Source organism: Crocodylus porosus, unplaced genomic scaffold, assembly GCF_001723895.1.
Source record: "Crocodylus porosus isolate Cpor-Errol unplaced genomic scaffold, CroPor_comp1, whole genome shotgun sequence".
NCBI lineage: Eukaryota > Metazoa > Chordata > Crocodylia > Crocodylidae > Crocodylus > Crocodylus porosus.
The window spans coordinates 55,914,932-55,934,856 of record NW_017728918.1 but is presented as its reverse complement, the minus strand read 5'-3'; the positions used below and the strand labels follow the sequence as shown (position 1 = coordinate 55,934,856).

The 19,925-nt window shown below is 40.3% G+C and overlaps 1 protein-coding gene across 2 annotated transcripts in view; it reads right to left on the bottom strand.

The window, feature by feature from the left end:
• The window catches only part of SMAP1 (small ArfGAP 1), a 204,726-nt gene that overhangs the window by 78,342 nt on the left and 106,459 nt on the right, over positions 1–19,925 (bottom strand). For both annotated transcript variants that reach the window (XM_019537615.1, XM_019537614.1), the window contains one exon: positions 18,374–18,454. In XM_019537615.1, the coding sequence (XP_019393160.1) occupies positions 18,374–18,454 (81 nt within the window). The remainder of the gene's footprint in view (positions 1–18,373; positions 18,455–19,925) is intronic.

Genomic DNA, 19,925 nt, shown 5'->3' with positions numbered 1-19,925 from the left:
CTCCAAAAGAGAAGGCTGAGGGGAGAATCTTGTGGCCTGTTATAAACTAGTCCGGGGGGGGGATCAGCAGGCACTGGGGGAGTCCCTGTTCCCCCAAGCACTACCAGGAGTGACCAGGAATAACGGTCACAAGCTGCCAGAGGGTAGATTTAGGCTGGATATCAGGAGGCACTACTTCACGGTCAGGGCAGCTAGGATCTGGAACCAACTTCCAAGAGAAGTGGTGCTGGCTCCAACCCTCGGGGTTTTTAAGAAGAGCCTAGACAAACACCTTGCTGGGGTCATTTGACCCCCAATACTCTTTCCTGCCATGGCAGGGGGTCGGACTAGATGTTCTACTCAGGTCCCTTCCTACCCTAGAAACTATGCAACTATGAAACATAAATCCAAAACCCAAGGCAACTTTGGTTTGTCCTTGGCAAATCCTCAGTGGTTATATTTTACTTTAGTAAAAATAAAAAGAGCTGACCAAACATCATTGCTAAAAATAGTTTAACTAGGCAAGCAGAACACAATTCTTCTAACAACAACTTACCCTCATAGGATTTAAATCAAAATCTTGCCCTTGTGACAGTTTTAATGCATGGCCTCCCATCACTGAGATTTAGTGTTTACTGGTCAGATAAATTAATTCCTTTTTATTTATTTTTTTAAATTAAATGCCACAAAATGTGTTAGGATTCATAACAGATGTATGGATAAGGACAGCCACTCAAACATGTACTAAATGCAACCATTCAGGTAAATACTACTCTGCCTACCTTATTACAGCTGGTTCTAAATCAAGCATTGTACAAAAGACTGCATGTACCAAAGTAAATTAATTTGAAACTGTAAACTAAATAATTGTGCCTAATAGCACATAACAATGTTCATACTATAGTCTACAACAAATATTGCGTGTACACTGCAAATAATGGCCATCAGTTTTCAAAAACTGAAGTCTGAGAATTTAAGAACTGCCTAAAAGAAAAAGAAAAAAGCTGCAAAAGAGTTTCTATTATTTGGAACCCTTGTTTTTTTTGTTCTCATTATATATGAAGACCTAACCTGTGTTATAGATGGGATGTTAATGGAATATCAACTGTCAGCAGAGAGACTATGGAAACAAATAAAGTTACCAAAGCTTTTCTTAGTCTTGAGGGAAGTCAATATTTTATTGATCACACTGGTCTAAATTATTATGAAATTACCTACAGAATTTTATTTATGTGAATGATAAAACAAGAGAAAACACACATACAAAAATATTTTCAACTGACTGAAGTATTTTTTAAACCGGATTTCTGTTCTTAAAACTCTCTCATAGAAGTGGCAGAATAAATGTAAAATAAATTAAGTGGGTGGGTTTTTGGTTGTAGCCATGTTGGTTTAAGGGCTATACAGAGTCTCCCTATGTTTGACTGCCTGAAAGCTTGCCAAGAACTTTTTTCCAACTACTCAGTCAACCTAATAAAAGATACCACATCTACTCAAAGAACCTTGCCTGCTAAATTAAGTGAGCAGCTGAACCACTTTGTGTACTTAAATATATCAAAATAATTTAAACACTTAAAAAAAGTGCAAACATTCAACTTCCCATCTCAGTCTGGAACTTCAACAGAATCATTTTAAACTAGAGATTTCAGCAAGACAAATAAATAGTGCTCCAGTCTATTAAATTCAACTAAAAGGACCCTCAGCCAAAAGGGTTTGCAATAGAGAAAAAAATTCGGTACAATATTGAGAAACCTGCTTGGATCTGTATAACTGATGTATAAATTTCACCGGGAGAACCACAAGCACCACAGTAAAGTAAATCTTCAAATCTGCAAGTATGTCTAAAGCAGGGATGGCCAACCTGTGGTATGCAATTCACAGGTGGCAAGGGACTTGGCCGATGGGAGAGGGAATAGGAAACACAACAGTAGATGGAACAGAGAGGAGAAAGCAAAGCAGCAAATCAGACAGAGAGCACAGGGCAGGGAGCAGAAAGTGGGTGGATGTGGGCCATGTTTGAAAACCCCAGTTGTTGCCCTGGGACCTGTCATTGTCCCAGAGCAGCAGCTGGGGCTGTAAACACAGCCCCAGTTTACCTCAGGGAGAAGCATTGTACAAAACAGTACATGTACCAGAGTAAATTAGGGCAGGAAGCAGCCTCCCTCCCCAACCCTCACTAGTAGCCAGGGGTTGCTGTTCCCCTGCAGCTACCTCTCCCTTGCCCACATGGCATCAGGGCAGACACCCTGTCTGCTACAGAGGCTGGGAGTGTAGGGGAGAAGAAAAACAGCTGCTCACCATCACCTCCTGGCTGGAGCGCATGCTTTTGAGGCAACTGTTGTTCGCCAGTCAGAAGACTGGACCATCTGTACCCCACCCTCCTTGCCATGTATTCCAGTGCTTCGCTTTCTCAGAATTGCTACCTTCTCAGGTTGTTTTCTTCATGCATATCATTTTTTCTTAGCCGATATCCCTTTTTTGGAGGAGGAACAGGAGAGATCCAGAGACGAATGAAACAAAGAACAGTCTGAAAAATGGTAATTGGGAGACTCATCCTGATTTCCAATGGAAGACTGAAGGGCAAAGCCTAGAGACAGCAGCAAAAAAGATTATCTCCTGCCCCCTGAAGTCTGTCCCTGGATTCTGTTGGTCTGAATATGCAACAGCAATATTACAGCAAGTCTTATAAAAACATTTTGCAGTTGGGACTATCCCTAAGGATTCTTGAGTTTTGGTGCCTACAGCTGCTTGTATCATGTGATCTGGTAAATTTTGAGTTCTAATCAAACTCTCCATGATGTAAATAGCTTAGTAGTACATTTGAATTCCATTAATATCTGCTTAATGTGTCTTAGTTATTAAACCTTTGATCAAATTCTTTTAAAAAAAGCATCTCTTGACTGTATTTTATAGAAAAATTATTTGTATTTGCAAACATTAAGGCTAGTTTCACCATTTCCAACCATAATGAATCATGCATCAATATCACTTTGTAGAAAAGACTCATTTAATGCCCATTATGACAAATCTAGGTTTGGATAATCACTAATTATATATTAATTCAAGTAATTATGTACCACTCTGCCCTCGTATCTATTTTGCACTACTTATATCTATTTTGAAATTCAATTCATTATCATCAAAACCATCTTAGGAAGTTACTGTGCAAATAGATTTTTTTTTAAAAGTTCTCTATAGCAGCATTACCGGAACTTTGCTTCTTCAGCTTTTCTTTTTGAAAAATATTTTTATTTCACATACAACTCTACACATTTTGTGGTGACATTATTGACAATGCCACCACACTTACTGAAAACAAACACCCTAACAGTAGATGGCTTAACTTACCCCAGTATTAAATCTGAACATAGTTTATGTGGATTCTTAATCAGATGCACTTATCTTTTCCTTCTTGTTAAGCACTAGCCTTTCTAAAATTCTAATGTTCTTTGCAATGTCAAGTCCACTTACAAATTACCCTGCTCTGGTTATCATTTATACTTCAAATAATTTGAGCGTCACATCAATTTACATCATTCTACCAATCCGTATAATAAAGCTAATGGCCCCAATTGGCATCTTGTAAAGAAGATGCTTTTGTCAAATGTTACTGGGTGAATGAGAAATATATTTTTAAATTTGAATAGCACAGTCTTACAGCTGAGCTCCCATCATGTTCCCACTGAACTGTAGCATAGAAAATAACCAGCGATTCTGTGCTCATGTACATATCTGCGAGAAATACTCTACTTTCGGATTTCTCTGCACATGTCAATTAACTGTAAATAAATATGAAAGCTCTGCAAATTCATGTCAAGTTTTTTGCCAAGTTCTTTTCAAAACAGAGGGATTCAGGAGATTGCATTTGCTCAAATCTTGCAAACAATTTATCTGACACCGTGATATAAAATACTGACACTATCAAGTGCTGTTAAGAAACTGATCTTTATTTCCTGGCCCAAATCACCAACTTGGCTACAGGAACTACAACTATGTTTGATGTCAGACCCATTATTTGCAGCTGAAATTGGCTTCAGTAAATGTTTTCTGTAGAAAAGGTTCAGCTACTTAAAATGGTACTTCTAATAAAATATTCTATTTCTACTTTGGACAACTAGGATGCAAAACAAACCTTTCAGAAGGACCTGCCTGCAACATACTATTCACCTACTTCCGAATTCTTAACCCACTTTTAAAGTCAAGCCCAAAAGGCATTTTAGGGTCTACCTACAATTGACTTTCAACTTACTAAATAAAAAAAGACAAGGCATTCCTTATTAACTCTTATTTGAAGAGGATAAATATAGTAATTAAAAGCTTTTACAATTTCAGTGAAGAAAACAAAACAAAACAAAAAAAATCAACTTCCTGGCTTAAGATATGCTTGCTAGTTTTAGGGGGTTGATGGAGGTGGGGGGTGAGGGAAGGAAGGAGGAGACTATGACTATATTTGTTATACAAGTAAAAAATGGTATTTTATACATTCTTTACATTAATTCCTTGAAAAACTGAAGGAACACACTGAAGTTAAAAATACATTGCCTTTTCTACCTTAGCTTTGCAACTTATTATTCAAAGTTACAGTAATAAGTCTTATACACTCAACAAAATAATAACATGTATACTGTTGGTTTGAAAAATGGTTGGCATTTGTACAGTAGTCTCACAATTTTAATCATCCTAAATGGAATCAATAATGTCATACAATAATTTAGGAACAGAACAAAAATAATGCATTCAGTAAAAACAGACAAATTGAGATAACAGTAAGTAGAAAGCAATCATCAATATAAGAAATTTGTCAGCCAACCACATCAAGCTGCAGCGGAGAACTTTGGAGGAGCTGGACAATAAAGTTTTCCTGCTCCCTGTCAGTCTTTATTCCACCCAAGAGAGACAATAAGCAATGAAGTGATTGTTAGGGTACTTGCCTGGTACATGGGAGACTCTGGTTCAAATATTTTGAAACAGGAATTCAAGCCTGAGTTTCTGACTTTAAGTGAGCACACTAACTACTGGCTCTAGTCAGTCTGTATGGATCAATAAATGTTTATATTCAGTGAACAGCTCCCACAGGAGATACCAATCCAGACAGAGCAGACTTTGAACCTAGGTCTGACCACCAACTACTGGTTATTTTGAGATGGGTTCCCTCCAGGAGAAAGCCAGCCTGGATTTAAGGCAGTTTTCCCAACTAAGCTTTCATCAAGGCAGAGTTTCTCAAGCTGTTGGTCATAACCCAAAAGTGGGTCATAAGAATATGAAAGGGTCACAAACAATCACAGAAAAATGTGGAAAATCACTGATTTTCTCTTTTAAAGGAGAAAAGTGTGGGAAACCTGGGTTTCCCCTGGCAGGCTGGCAGAGCTCCAGCCTGCAAGGGGCTGCTTGGAGCTGGGGGAAGCAGGAGGAGGCTGATAAGGTAGGGCACCACATACACACACACGTGCACACGGCAGCCAGGAAGTATACAGAGCAGCTCCCGCAACTTCCCCCAGGTAAGTCTATGGGTGGGACACAGATGACATATGGGGGGCCACATGCCCCACCAAGATTTCTGCATCCACAACAGGCATGGGGCTGCAGCCTGGCTGGACCAGCAAAGACAAGAGCCACCTCCACAGCCCAGTGGGCAGGGCTTGGCACAGGAGGGCAAAGTGGGGTGGTGCTACTGTACCAAGAGTAATGGGCAAGGGGATGGAGGGTGCCATGCTGCCCTCACCTCCTCCCATTGCCACTGCTTCCCTCAGGCTGTGGCTCTACTCTGGAGGAGAGGTGGGGTAGCAGACAATATGGGCAACCTAAAGGGAGTAGTGGCAACCAGGCCATGACAGCAGGGTAGAGCTGTGGCTTACCACGCAAGCAGCTGGTGGCAGAAAGTGAGGGCATTGAACCCCCTATCCATTACTCCTTGCACTGTTCCCATGACTAGCAAGGGAGTCCTAGTGGCAGTGGTGGCAGCAGCAACAAGTGTCAAGGCCCCATTACAGGTCCCATCCACTGGGCTACAGAGGTGGTTCCTACCTATGCCAGTCAAGCCAGGCTGCAGCCCCGTACCCACTGTGGATTCCCACCCCATGCTGCACAAACTGGGTGGTTGCGGGTGTGGGCGGCTGCAAGTTGGGAGTGAGGAGCACTGGCAGGGATGGCTGTGAAGGGCACCAGCAATATGCACCGTGCAAACTGCACAATGATCAATGTCACTTGAGAGTAATGGAGGGCTATATGTTGATACTGCTGTTACTGTTTTCCTGTTGAAGTTTTGTCTTTAAAAAAAACCCAGCAACTGTTGAGTTGCTTTAACTTGTAGTGTGAAATAAGTATTTTGGGGCCAATACGTTTGTATGCTTTCTACTTAAAACTATTTATTGGGTCAGGACTGGCCACTGATGTCTACAAATAGGTCCTGGTACAAAAAAGGTTGAGAACCACTGATTTAAGACAATGGTGCTCAACCTTTTGGCCCTGTGGACCATTTGAAGGGCACAGGGCCAGTCCATGGATCAGATGGAACCCTGAAAGTTGGCCACCTCCACCCAAACTCTGGCTTGTGAGACGGATGTTGTGTGCCATGGGCCAGATGACATCGCACCACAGGTGAAACACCCATGATATAAAGCATACCTTGCTACGAAAACTGTTTCAACAGATCAGGATTTTTCAATGAAAAACAGGTTTTAAAAAAAATCCCAACTAGTTCTACAGTAACCTACAGTAACAGAGTCAAAAATTCACTTTTGACTTCTCATCAAAATCACATTTTAAATGGAACCTTTTATCCAGGTATTGTCAAAAATGGTAGTCTGCATTGTACAGCTAAGTACCAGTACACAAAAGAGAAAAGGGAAAGTTAAGCAACTCTCCTATAGAAGAATAGTTTATTCAATCTTATGAAAACATTTAATAGGGGAATTAATTTTCTATGACCTAAATACCAACTTTTTGCTAGCTTGGTATTCTATAACAATTTTCAAATTGGGGTTTTCATATGGTTGAGCTCCTGATTTTGGACTGACCTATGACCAAGATGAACCTAAAAATACCTACAGAACTACCAAGTCCTTAATTCTTTGGCAAGCCTTTACAGTCAAGGATAATTGTCTTCCATGAAAGACATTTTCATGGAAGACACTTATGTGGAGAGAAAAATCATAGCAGGGTGCAGGGCCCAGACATGGCAGCTGGGGGGGAGGGAGGGGCATGAGTGGCCAGGTGCAAAGCTGGCTCAGCTCCACAGGGCCCCCACAAAGCTCAGGGCCCAGGGAAGTCATGCCAATTTCTTTTATTGTAGAGAAGCTGCTGCACATCAGGTCCCACACAACTCTTGACAGGACAGGACCTTCATCTAATGGGAGGAGACCAAGACAAACAGGGCATCTCATTCCATAGCCGCCTCCATCTGCTTTTGCAGCCACTGAGATTCTAACATCTTTTTCTGCCTGCTCTACTGCCAAGGATTTGTTGAGCCCATGGCTGGGGGGTAGATGGGCTTATTATAGTGGCAAACTGTACTTGCCATGTCACGGCACCAAATGATTCATGTGGCTTTTCAGGAGGGAAACTATTGCCATCTGCTGTCCTCACCACATCTTGGTGGTGCTGTCACTACTTGGTCTGTGATTGCTTATTTGTCAGAGTTACCCCTGCTTATTTCACAGCTAAAGGTTAGCGTGTGTTCTCTTTCAGGTTGGCTGATCTCCTCCAGTGGGCTTTAAGCTAGGCTCCTCAGAGGAAGGGGAGGATGAAGACGGAGGGAGCCACAGAACACCCAACCAAGAGATGCCCACAAGAACAGCCCAGCCAAGACAGGTGACGAGCACAAGAAGTACCCAGGTAAGAGAAAGGGGCCCAGACAGTCCTGGGATATGGGGGGGGGGGTGCATTCACCCTCAGGAGACCTTAAATGCCTCTACACCAACGCTAATAGTATGCAGAACAAGCAGGAGGAATTTGCCCTCCTGCTACCTAACACAAACCCAGACATGGCGGGGCTCACTGAAACTTGATGGGCACCAGCCAGCACTGTTCAGCCTGCTGCAATGCCCGCTGCTCAAAGGCACATGTACAGTGAAAGATCTCACAAAGTACAATAAACAAGCACAAGAATGTGTAACAAAATGGTGAAATGTGGCACAGAGACACGAGAAGAAGAATCACGTACCAAACCACAAAAACAGGACTCTGTCACAAATATCAGCTTTCAAAATTTTCTTTTTCTCCAATACTTATTAGTAGAAGTGTGAATGCTAAAGTAGAGATTTTTTTTATTGTTTCTATTTTTTTCAGTCCACCAGATGACTATCAGCTTTTGCAGGATAAATGGAACCCTGAGGTTTTATTTAAACAGTGGCACGGAGAATAGTTCCTAGTTATTCAAGACACCCTAAGTTAAACAACATTGCTATCCTTTAAAAAGGCATGTTTTACTTATAAAGTATCATTTGATCCTGAGAAATTTTCACCTAGGCTCCCCCACCCCAAAATTTCAACACAGTGTGGGTTAGGGGTAAATGCAACTGTTACCTTCCCAAATCAGGTGAAGCTTACAAAAAGTGCTGGTTGGTTTTATAGGGTTTAATTAAGATTAATTAAGCATATATTTTTGCACTGTAAGCCCCGCCCCCCCCCAAAAAAAAAGAAAAGAAAAACTGAAAGCTAGAAGCATATTTCTTCCTTAAACATCAGCATCAGTCCTGAGAAGATTTGATTGGTAGGTGACAAACACCTGTGTGATTTTTCCTAGTCATTAGTCATACAAATTTCCTCTACAGTCCTTGGATCAGGGGTTTATCAAATGGCATGTTCAGGATTTATCAAAATCATATCACTTGCCAAATTTTACTTTCAGAGTTGGTTAAAGCATACTCAAATGGGAAGAAAGGAAATAATACCTCATTGATTATTTGTTCCAGTCAGGATTTTATAAATGTTAAGTAATTGTGTAAATTGTTTTATCCGAAAAGGTAAAAGGTTATCCAGATTCTTAATGAATAAAATTAAATAAGGAGTCATGATACAGACTATTTCACAGTTTTTACTGCATTATACCTGAGAAGCTATTTTAATTGCTTGCAGGTCTTAATGCAGTTCCTTTATTTGCTTCTACTTCCAAGAAATTTAGTTTCCACAGTTGCTTCCATAAGCAAAAAGCATTAGTACTAAAAGCATTTACACTTTAAGACCTGACACATGTTCTTTTTGAAAAGCTCTAATCTATGCCCTTATTCAAACAGACAGTATCTGTTTGTAGGAAGATACCTTTATGTCTAATTCTCTTAGAAAGGTGAAATTGCTGAAAGAAAAACGACTTTGTAAATTCAGCTAGTTTACCTAGCTCACTGACAAAACATCATGCTAATATTTACCCTCAGGATAAAACACACTGAGCAATATTTTCAACTTAGCTCTTTACACAGCTACTTACCTATTTCATTGTCTAGATCTTTCTTCTAAACATAGTTAGAGGGCTGCCAAGTGCTGACCATCACATCTGAAAAACTGACCTCTTCAATTAAATATGTAAAACAGAATAGTGCATCTGTCTCCATGAATGGTTTATCCCTGTGACATTCAGGACAAAAATAAGTATTTGAACTAACTTCAGGGAATTGGTGATTGACAGAACAGATCCTAACTGATGTTATAAAACCAGACTACTCAGAATATTATTTTTGTATAATTGATAGGGAAGCATAGTTTCACTGCTTTAAAGGAAAAACATTTAAAAGGAGTTTGAAAAGAGAAAAGAAAATACATTTGTAAGTTAAAATGATTTTGTATTTTAACCCTCAAATTAAAGCAGGAATGTTTCTGAAAGTGCATTTATGCAGCAAATCTGGAGTACAAATAGCAAAAGAAACTTAAAACTTGACCTACTTCTCCAAAACAAAATTGAGGAGTGTTAGTATCCAGCAAAACAGCTCACTGCCTAATGCCACTCAGGGCATAAGAGTCAGATGTTCTACTCTTCCTCTTCAACATTTAAGAACCCTCAAGATAGTTATGCCCTTTTTGAAGGATAGGAGTACCTGCCTTGAAACCATTAAATGAGCTTTAATTTGCACATTTTTGTTTTTGTGCAAACATGCAAACCAGTTTTACAGAGTAATGTACTGGATGTAGCACATTAGCAGTAAAGGATCCCAGCTACACAACTAAAGATTAAATGAACACAAGGCTGACCATATTTATTAGGTGAAAATAGACTTTTTGCAATAATCTTCTAACAGTCTGCATACCTGACAGTTACGGTAAAAGAAAAAGAATTAAGTGGAAGAAAAGGAAAGATGACAAAGAAATCACAATCATATACATTTATTAGAAGTAAAAGAGGATTTGCACTTGTGAATCATTTACTTTGCTGATGGTGCATCATGCTGAATTGTAATGCTGCACTTAATAAACAAACATTATTCTTTAATGTCTGTCAAGGATGCCTAGAGAATAGGATGGGAACAGTTTGAGTCTATGAATGCATCTAAATAATGAAATAATGCATCATGGAGAGAAAGATGAAATTGCCTTTGAAAATTTATAGTGCTACACAAGTACACCAAGAGCTTAAATGTTGTAATAGCTGCTTTAAAATGTTTTACTTTAGGAGAACAGACAGAAAACAGATTAGATAAAACCATAGCTCAAGAACACTGATACTTTATGTGGGCCCTCCATCCAGCCAACCTTAGGAGAAAGCAAGATGGTTTCCAGCTCTCTATTGTTCTATGAGGAATGGCACCTTTTGTTTGCCATGACACCACAAACCACTCATCTCTTGACACTCATGATTGGAGCAATGCTGGGAGAAGGTGGATAAATTTTCACAAGTGCAAAAAAATGATCTTGTGGAAGCTTACCGTTTCTTCCTAAAATCTTAGCCTGATTTTTATATATGAAAAAGCAGTCCCATAGTTCAGTCACTAATCAGTGCCATTATATAGTATTTTAACATAAGACACAGATGAAGCTACTGTCTCTTAGGTAACACTAAGGACTTTGCATAAGTAACGTGAAATTATTTTTTATATAACCTCTAGTAATAAAATATGCTTCTCTCAGAAAATTAATAGAAGAGAACATGATATTTAATACCAATAATAAGGATAACTGAAAATTAAGTCTGTAATACAGACTTTTAACCTAGACAGAATTTGTACAGATGTAACATTTGTGTAACTTGTTCTAAAAACAAGTGCCAGTTAATAGTGATAGTGTTAAAACTCACTTGAAATATCAGTTAAGTAAAAAAACAAAAAAAAAAGGCTACCTACAATACCATTTTGATTCCTGAAGTCTTCATCTTTGTATAGCCATTTAAAAATGCGGCTATGAAAGAAAAGAAATATTGACTTGACATTGTTTAGGCAGAGAACAGCCACAGAATCCTCTCTTAACTTTTACAGCAGCAAGGGTAAGAATAGGAGGGCCTTTGGCAGACATTAATCTAAATTGTACAATTGGGATGTGAGGTCTTTTATATGCTGGATCCCCCTAAAGAACAAATCACATGCCAGACATGCATGGCAAGACGTACAAGTTTTGGGATCAGGGATAAATTTCCTTTGATCCAGATTGTGCAACTGCCAGGGCAGGAAAGACAGCATCAGGACCTATCCTACAGTGCCATGCTCCCTGCCTGCCAGGAACTCGAAAGGCGAGCTGTGCAGCCTGGCACAGGGGAACCTGCTACTCCATGCCAGGCTGCATGAATGCTTTACTAAGGGGCATCGTGACCCTGAGAATGGATAGAGGATTACCAATGCTGAAGTTGTGTTGCCTTGGAATCTTTAAAAAAAACAAAAAAAACCCCAAAAACCCAGGAAAACACTTCCCCCGCCAAAACACAAAACCAAAACATTCCGAAAAGTTCAGAAATGCCAGTTTCCGTCGAATAGAAATTCAGTTTCAATCAGCTCTGCCTAATTTTCACTGCATTTAAGAACCATGTTGGTTTCAATTATACTGATGTAATTAGGTCATTTCACTCTGCTAGAACTTAAGAAAGCTTGAAGCTGCAGCAGAAGCAGATACTAGTGCACAAGGCCACGAAAGCGAAGGAGCAGGGCAGCAGAAATATTACAACTGCAGCAGCCAAAGGCTGGCGAGCAAAGCAGCAAAGCTTCTCTTTATACCTCAGAAGCAACCAGATGGCCATGTTACTAATCATCAACTTGGAAGCCATGCTATTATGACTGCATATAGAAGATCTCTGTTACTTCACTCCCATACAGCACTGGTGCAATTAGAAAAGGTGGAGTCTTCATTACCAGCTTTAGCGTACTGACTTCTAGGAGAGCTTTGCCTGCTTCTCTATCCCTTCATTGAAGCCCAGCTTTGGGTCCTATAAATAGGAAATTTTCTCTTTCAGGCCAGAGAGAAAAAAGTTACTTCAAATTTATCAAGATATTCACTAGGTGTTTTTTGATACATATGATCATTACGTGCACCTTTGCCAGTCCATGATTCTGTGAGCCAGTGAGCATGCTCATGAAGATGCAGACCATGAGCTTATTTGGAGCCTCTGGTGCAGGGGAGGGTAAAACGTGGCCTGCGGGCCAGATGCAGCCTGCCAGGCCACTCTATCTGGCCCCTAAAAAAATTTAGGAAATTAATATTTATCTGCCCCTAGCTGCCTGTCATGTGGCCTTCAATAAACTTACCAAAACTCAGTAAGAAGCCCTCAGCCCAAAATAATTGCCCACACCTGCTCTGGTGGCATAGCTAAATTGGTCAAGCCCCCAAGCAGTGATATAGCACATACCAAAAAGGCTGTCTTTTTACTAACAGAACTACACCATCTCCCCAAATGGCTTTGAGATGAAATCAACAAAAGGCACTGTTTTCTCAACATCCCCTAGGGCTTTTCTGGTCTAAGTGGAATGGCTGGACAGAAAAAAAAAAAGGGAGGCTTGTAAAATTTTTCATTCTCCTTGGCAAAACAGCTAATCAGCTACACTTTCTATGTCTGTGTACAAATGTTCAGTTCTAGCAGTAGAAAGTTTCCACCACTAGAAATGATTCCAGGAGTACAGACTCAACACAGCTGCCCCCTCCCCCCTGCTTCTTGCATCTTCCTAGGGTGGACTGGAGGATTTCACCCTGGGGCAACAGGGCAAAGCCACTGTTTGTGCCTTGCACCAGGAACTCCAGCCTGAAAGCAGGCACAGGGCTGTGCTCTTCCCTGTGCTCAACTTCCACTGGCTGGCTGCTGAGTGGAGGGAAAGGTGGGGCAAAATCCCAGCATGCTTCTCACACCTGAAACTTCAGAGTGAGAAGCAGGCAGGGGGATCAGCTGGCAGATGCTCCTTCCATCTCCTCCTGGTCTATGAGGCAGGGGGGGACTGGTGCAACTCCCCTGAGCCATCCCTAGACCAGGGAACCTGGTCTCTGGAAGGCACAGGAGCCTTTCCCCTAGCTCCACTTTGCCAGGTGGAGTTAAGCCAGAGGAAAGCATGCAGACATTTAGCCTCCTGGGGAAAAAAAAAAAAAAAAAAAAAACACAACACACCTCTCCTGGGAGTGATTTCAACCTTGGTGTGTGTAGTCAAGTTACTTTTCTCCCAGAGCCACCAGTTTTGTCCTGGGAGAAAAAACTTCAAGTCTGCACATTTTTGGTGTCTACCCAGAGAATGGCAATTCTTCTAGTGGAAACAATGTCTGTACATGGCCTAAAATAAACCAACCTTCTGAGAGCTTGCAGAGAGATGAGCTTAACCCTACAACCAGATGTTCAACACCAATTCTGTTGATTTTATTTAAGCTAAGCCCATCCCAAATCACCCCTCCTGAATTTGTGTCATTGCTGCAGGACTAATTGAAATAAAAAGATTTCAAACACCGACAGGTCAATTAACCTGATGATTAAATGATGACATTTTAACAGCCTTTTTTGAAACCACACATCTCTAACTATTCTAGTAACCAGTTTAATCTGAACAGTGCCTAAACTGAAAGCAGTCAAAACTGGTGAGGCACACTACTGATAGGGGTGCGTGATCAAAAAAGTTTGGAGACCACTGCTCTAGACTTTGAAACTTGAGGTCCCCACCTCCTCAGACTTCAGTATGCAGAAGGGGAAGTGAACTAAACACCACCTTCAGCCTCGACATACCCTACCCTAAAAAACTTAACATGAAAGTTAACTCGTGTTAAATTCTAGCATTGACAAAGATGCTGTAGCTTTAATGTTAACATAGTAAAGCAAACCAGGGAAACAGCTTACTCCAAGAGCCAGGCAATGTTTAAAAATGCCTTTCTTGATGGAAGACAATGCCTCAGAGAAGACTGATGCTTTCTTTTCACTGCATTTAACATTTGCATACAAGTCAGCACCTACTATGCCTTAAAGCTATTGTTTCAGGCTTGCCAAAAAACTCAGGCAGACAACTTTCTCTCATGCTCAGGACACATTTTCAAGGTTTTCTTCAAAACTAGAACAGCTAGATTTTTTATTTATTTATTTTTTTAAAGGAACATTGTGGAGAGCAATCAATCTAAAATCCCAACCTCATGCACATCCAACTCAATCACAACTACAGGATGACTGAATAAAGTCATGACTGGTGCTCAAACTTTTGTTGGTATTTTTTACAAAATGTAAATAGGCAAAACACCTGTAAGTACCATTATACAACAAAACATCAACAGGTTCCTTTATTTTCATTTATTAATTTGACAACTAACTCAAATGTAAAGGGGGCACACTTTAGAAAACTAGATGCTTCAATTACATTTATAAGAAACAATTATATATGAAAACGTATTTTTGAGCAGCTATAACACATTACCACAGGGAAAACAAACTGACAGATGGATGCTTGGGTGCGGTATAGACAGAAGAGAGCTAGATTGCTGGATAAACATTATAAGAACATGCTAATTGATTTGTGTCATCTGTGCAAGGACATCTGCCCCAAAAGAAATGCCTTAGAAATTTTCACATAAATGTATTCATTCTATTTTTAAAATCAAAGCAGATTTTACACAACAATGTAATTAATTCTGTTTGAAATGCAGTTCTGCTAATAATAATGTCAACACTACTCTAGAATTTTCAATTAGCTTGTGAGACAAGTGAACACATGGAACAGGTTTCTTTCTTTGAGCGCTGTTTCATTAGAGCAAGAGTGCTCAAGCCCCAGGTTGCAGGCCACATCTGGCCCACAGGGCTTCCGAAGGGTCCAGAAATATCGCAGTTGGGGATTGGTGACACTTCCCCCCTACTGCCAAATTTCCAGACCTATAGGGAGCCCTGGGACTGCATGCTGGATCAGGTGCCTGATCCTAGTGCCCAGGGCTGAGCAGGGGTGACACTAGCCCCCTGAGGCCCAATCCTCATATTCTGGGGCAGCACTGTACCCCTGGGGCCCAGTTCCAGAGCTGGGGGTGGGGGAGGAGGAGTGCTAGACCCCAGGGCCCAATTCTGGCATGCAAACTATACACCAGCCCTGTGCCACACATTTGGACCAAAGTAAAAGATTGAGCACTACTGCATTAGAGCACTTTACCCCAGGTATCTGGTGAAATTTCTAGGCAAGATCTCTCTCCCAAGTAACTATATAAATTCAACAAACTTTTCTTTAAAATAATCTCATTAAATTAATCAATAAATTTATTCTGATTAAATGCATGGTAATGTAATGCAGTCTTTGTTAAACAAGCAACAATCAAATTATTTAAGTTACTTGATCCTCTTGGGACAATAAATTAAAGTAAATATGTAACAATAATTTCTTGAAAAGTCAAACTGATGTAAGGTCTAACCCAATGGGTCTTAAGCCCAAACCTGCTACAAAGATGCAAGATTTGCTGTTCCTAAACCAAACCAGATAAATATCCATCCAGCCTCCTTTTGAAAACCTCTAAATAAGATTAAGGTGTTTCCACAAATTCCTTAAAGGAGCTTATTCCTTTGTCCTACTGTTCTAAGAACTGGCAAGATTTTCCTGACATCAGTCTACTATGCTGCAATTTAAAACTATTGCCTCATATCCTGCTGTCTGTAGTAAAGCAGAGCAATCCCTCTCCCTTTTCCTAATGGCAGCCTTTCAAATATTTTTAAAAAGTGCCATGACTTTCCCCAAAAACTCCTGTTCTCAGAGCTAACCATACCCAGTTCCTTCAACTTTTCTTTAAATGGCTCAAATTCCAACCCATATCATCTATATTACCTCTGAATCCCCTCCAGTTTCTTTACATCTTTCTTAGAAATGCAGTGCCCCAACAGAACACAATACTCACTTGACCCTAATTAGCTGCAAATTGAATGGTCCTATTATTATCAATGTCTTGCATACGATACTTCTCTTAATACAGCCCAACACTGCATTTGCTTTACGCAACAGTATCACACTGCTGACTAATGCCGAGTTTAATTCCCAGATAATTCTTCATATTCTTACTGCCTAACTAGTGGACCCCCTATTCTGTACTTCTATATTTGACTTTTTCCCTATGTAGAGCACCTTACATTTGTTTGTTGAATTCCTTTTTGTCCTTTATAGGTCAGTTCCTTAATTTACCAAAATCCTTTTGAATTCCAATTTGTATCCTCCAAAGTGTTTGCAATCCCTTCCAGTTTTGTGTCATCTGTCAATTTGATCAACATGGTTCCTTCCCTGCATCCACACTATTACTCAATGTTAAAACAGCATTGAACCCCTGTGGAACTTCTCAAGACCTTCTGCCAGTCTGACAGCAATCCATTTGTAGTTTCTCTTTGCTTATAGTTATTCAATGACTTTATTCATCCAATAGTAATTCTAATCTAGCCCACATTTCTCCAGTGTCCAGATAAGAATGGTATGCGGGACCATGTCAAAAGCCTTATTAAGTCCAGATATATACCAAATGCATTTTCATATTCACCAAATTATTCCACTTAGAAGGAAATCAGTTTTTATGATTTGTTCCGCGACTGTACATCGACTGTTAGTGATGACTAATTCATCCTCCAGACATTTACAAAATTAATGTTTCTTAGTTTGCCTTAAGTAGCAACCCAGATACTGAAGTTAGGCTCACAGATCTGCAATTCATTCAGTCCCCCACTCTGTTTTTGTTAAAGGTAGACACTACTGCATTCATGACTTGCCTGTATGCCTAAGATTGACAGTGGCTGCAAGATTTATTAGCTAGTTGCTTTGACACCCTGGGAGGAAATTTATCAAGATAGACTGACTTAAATTCACCCAAGTTTGTCAAAAGTTCTTCAACATACCCTTTACTTCTCCTTAGTACTTTTGCTACTCATCTGATAATAATTGAGGGGAAGCCTTAATCAGAGCAACAATGAGCAGCTCCATCCTCTAGGTCTTCTATTAACAGGACATCTTCATTGAGCACCTTGTTTTGGTCTTATATTTGAACAACATCTTGTTGACAACATCTGTTTTCTTAAGGGGGGGGGGAGAGGGGTTGGCCTTTGCTTTCCTGATTTTGTCCATACATATTCTGCTATTTCTTTGGATGCTTCCTCAGGAACACAGTTTCCCCACCTACTTGCATCTCTCAGTTTTCAGTTGGGGAAAAAGCTCCTAGGGCTCTGGCTGCTCTTCTTATCTATTTTTCAGAACAGTTTGATGTTGAACCTCCCATATTAAGTCCTTTAGGAATGGTCAGATCACTTGGATTCCTTCATCTTTAAAATGCATCTGCCTATAGGACTTACCTACTATTTCTTATAATTGGTTAGGGAAGAAGCCATTCAGTCTATTCCACTACCAATGTAGGATGCTTCCTACAATGCAGTTACTGGTAGTTTACTGGGCAAGGTATTTCAATGCACTTGCATAGTACTGCAGCTTCTACTAAGCACCTTCCGAAAAGATTGTAAGATCTCAACAGTGAGCATATTTTTATATTCAGATAACTTTTAAGAATATGCTTCATCTGCTAGTTTTCCCTCTCTTTATAGCACTCTAAATAATTATTCTCCCTCCCCCATATTTATCTCCAGCCTCAAATACCTTTGGTCAAAGTTCCAAAAGACATGATATTAATGAATCCATATATTACTTAAATATTTTTGGAAGCCTACATATTCTCAGGTTAAGAAACCTATACAAGTATGTAGTTTTAACACTGGCAAATAGAACAGAGCTCAGTTATCAAAAATGTCTAGTTTAAGACTACATCATTACATTTATAATTGCTATGTTTTTAAAAATCTTTAGCTTCTGTATCCAATTTCTGTCAACTGTTGAATTCACTGGGGTCATTAATAAAAAATAAAAACAACAAAAAATATTTGATGAGAACACTCCCTTTTCCTGTCTCACCAAATAGAAGGATGAGGATTTGTTATACTGCCAATCTTTGTAAACGAAGGCACTGTCTCAAATCATATTGTAGCTAAATATTACATTTTTTCAAACTGTCGTGAAAAAAGCAATTTTACCTTTTCAGTAGCTAGGGGTTTTGAAGGTTTTTCTGGTTCTCTTTCCCTTTTTTTCTCTTCCTTCTTTTTTTCCTTTTCTTTCTGTAAGAGAAATAATTTAGAAATTTAAAAACAAAAATTAAAAATGTTCACTAGTTGAAAAAGAGCAGCAGTCCAAGTGATATGAATGTAGTTTCCTGTACACCTCATGCAGCCAATATTTGTAAAAACAGGTGATTATTTAAGGTCATTCTTGCTTTCTATATCAAGTAACAACATTGGACCTCACCCTGAAAAACAAAGGTTAATAACCAACCAAAAAATTAGTGTTATATAGATCCTGTTTTGGTTACATTTATCTTGTAAAAACAGAATATGGAAGTCACCGGTAATATATACCATTTAGAATATTATAAAGGCCAACACCCTAAAGCATAAACTTGCTGGCCTAACTAATTGGGAACAAATTCTATATAAGGAACATTAACAAAAACTAACAATTGTTCAAGCATATCCAAGAGCAAAATTGGATATCCCAAATCTTCACTGGGCCATGGCAATGATATTCAGCAAACAATACACTACAGGCATCTTCAGACTTTGTTGTTGTCAAACTCACCTTCAACTCTTAACTTCCCATGGCCATAAACACGGTCTTATGAACAACACGCCATGCATGAGCTAAGACTTGAGGAACAGCACTCTACCAGGAGGTCCCCCAAACCAAAATACAGTTTCATAATACAGGTTTCCCTCAATTTATGTGGGTTCTTTATATGCAAGTTTGCTCTTATGCAGTGAGCATATTTAGACCCATAATTCATTATGTGCGAGGTAAATTTGCTTTTATGTGATCAGCATAGATGTGCCCCCCCAACCCAAGCAGGTAAGTCTGTGGGGAGAGGGGAAGGGCCATGGCCCCACTCACCCCAGCCCTGGTTGCAGCAGCCCTGGGAATGGCCAGGGCCAGTTGCCTGCAGCCGCTGGGCTGCACCATGGTCTGCCTGTCTCCCCATGCCTGGGCTCACCCTAGCTCCTGGGCTGTGCCATGCTGTGGCACAGGCAGCTGGTGTCGGCTACTTCCCAGGCTGCTCCAACATGGGCTGGGGACAGTGTAGACAAGTGAAGCCCCGGGTGGCACAGGGCACAGTGCTCACCCCAGCCCCAGCTGCAGTGGCCCTGGGAGTTGACACCAGCTGCCCACACCAGGACACAGCGCAGCCCCGATGCAGAGGTGAGTGGGGACAGGTAGAGCACAGTGAAGCCCAGCGCCTGCTGGCTTTGGCCACTCCTGGGACTACTGCAGCCAGGGCTGGGTAAGTGCCGCTCTGTTCCCTCTTCTTTGCTGCCTTGTGCCTCACTCCCTCCTTTCCAGTCATGGGAACCCATCCCTATTTGTTAAATTGTAAAGTGGGTTCGCTTTATGTGAATTTGATTTATGCACTGTTCTCCAGGAATGCATATATAGCATAAGTTGAGGGAAACCTGTACACAGGAAGTTACACCTGTCCAAGAAACCTAAACTGGTTAAAAGGGAACATGGAGGAAGCAAAAAATTCTATACATGAAATGG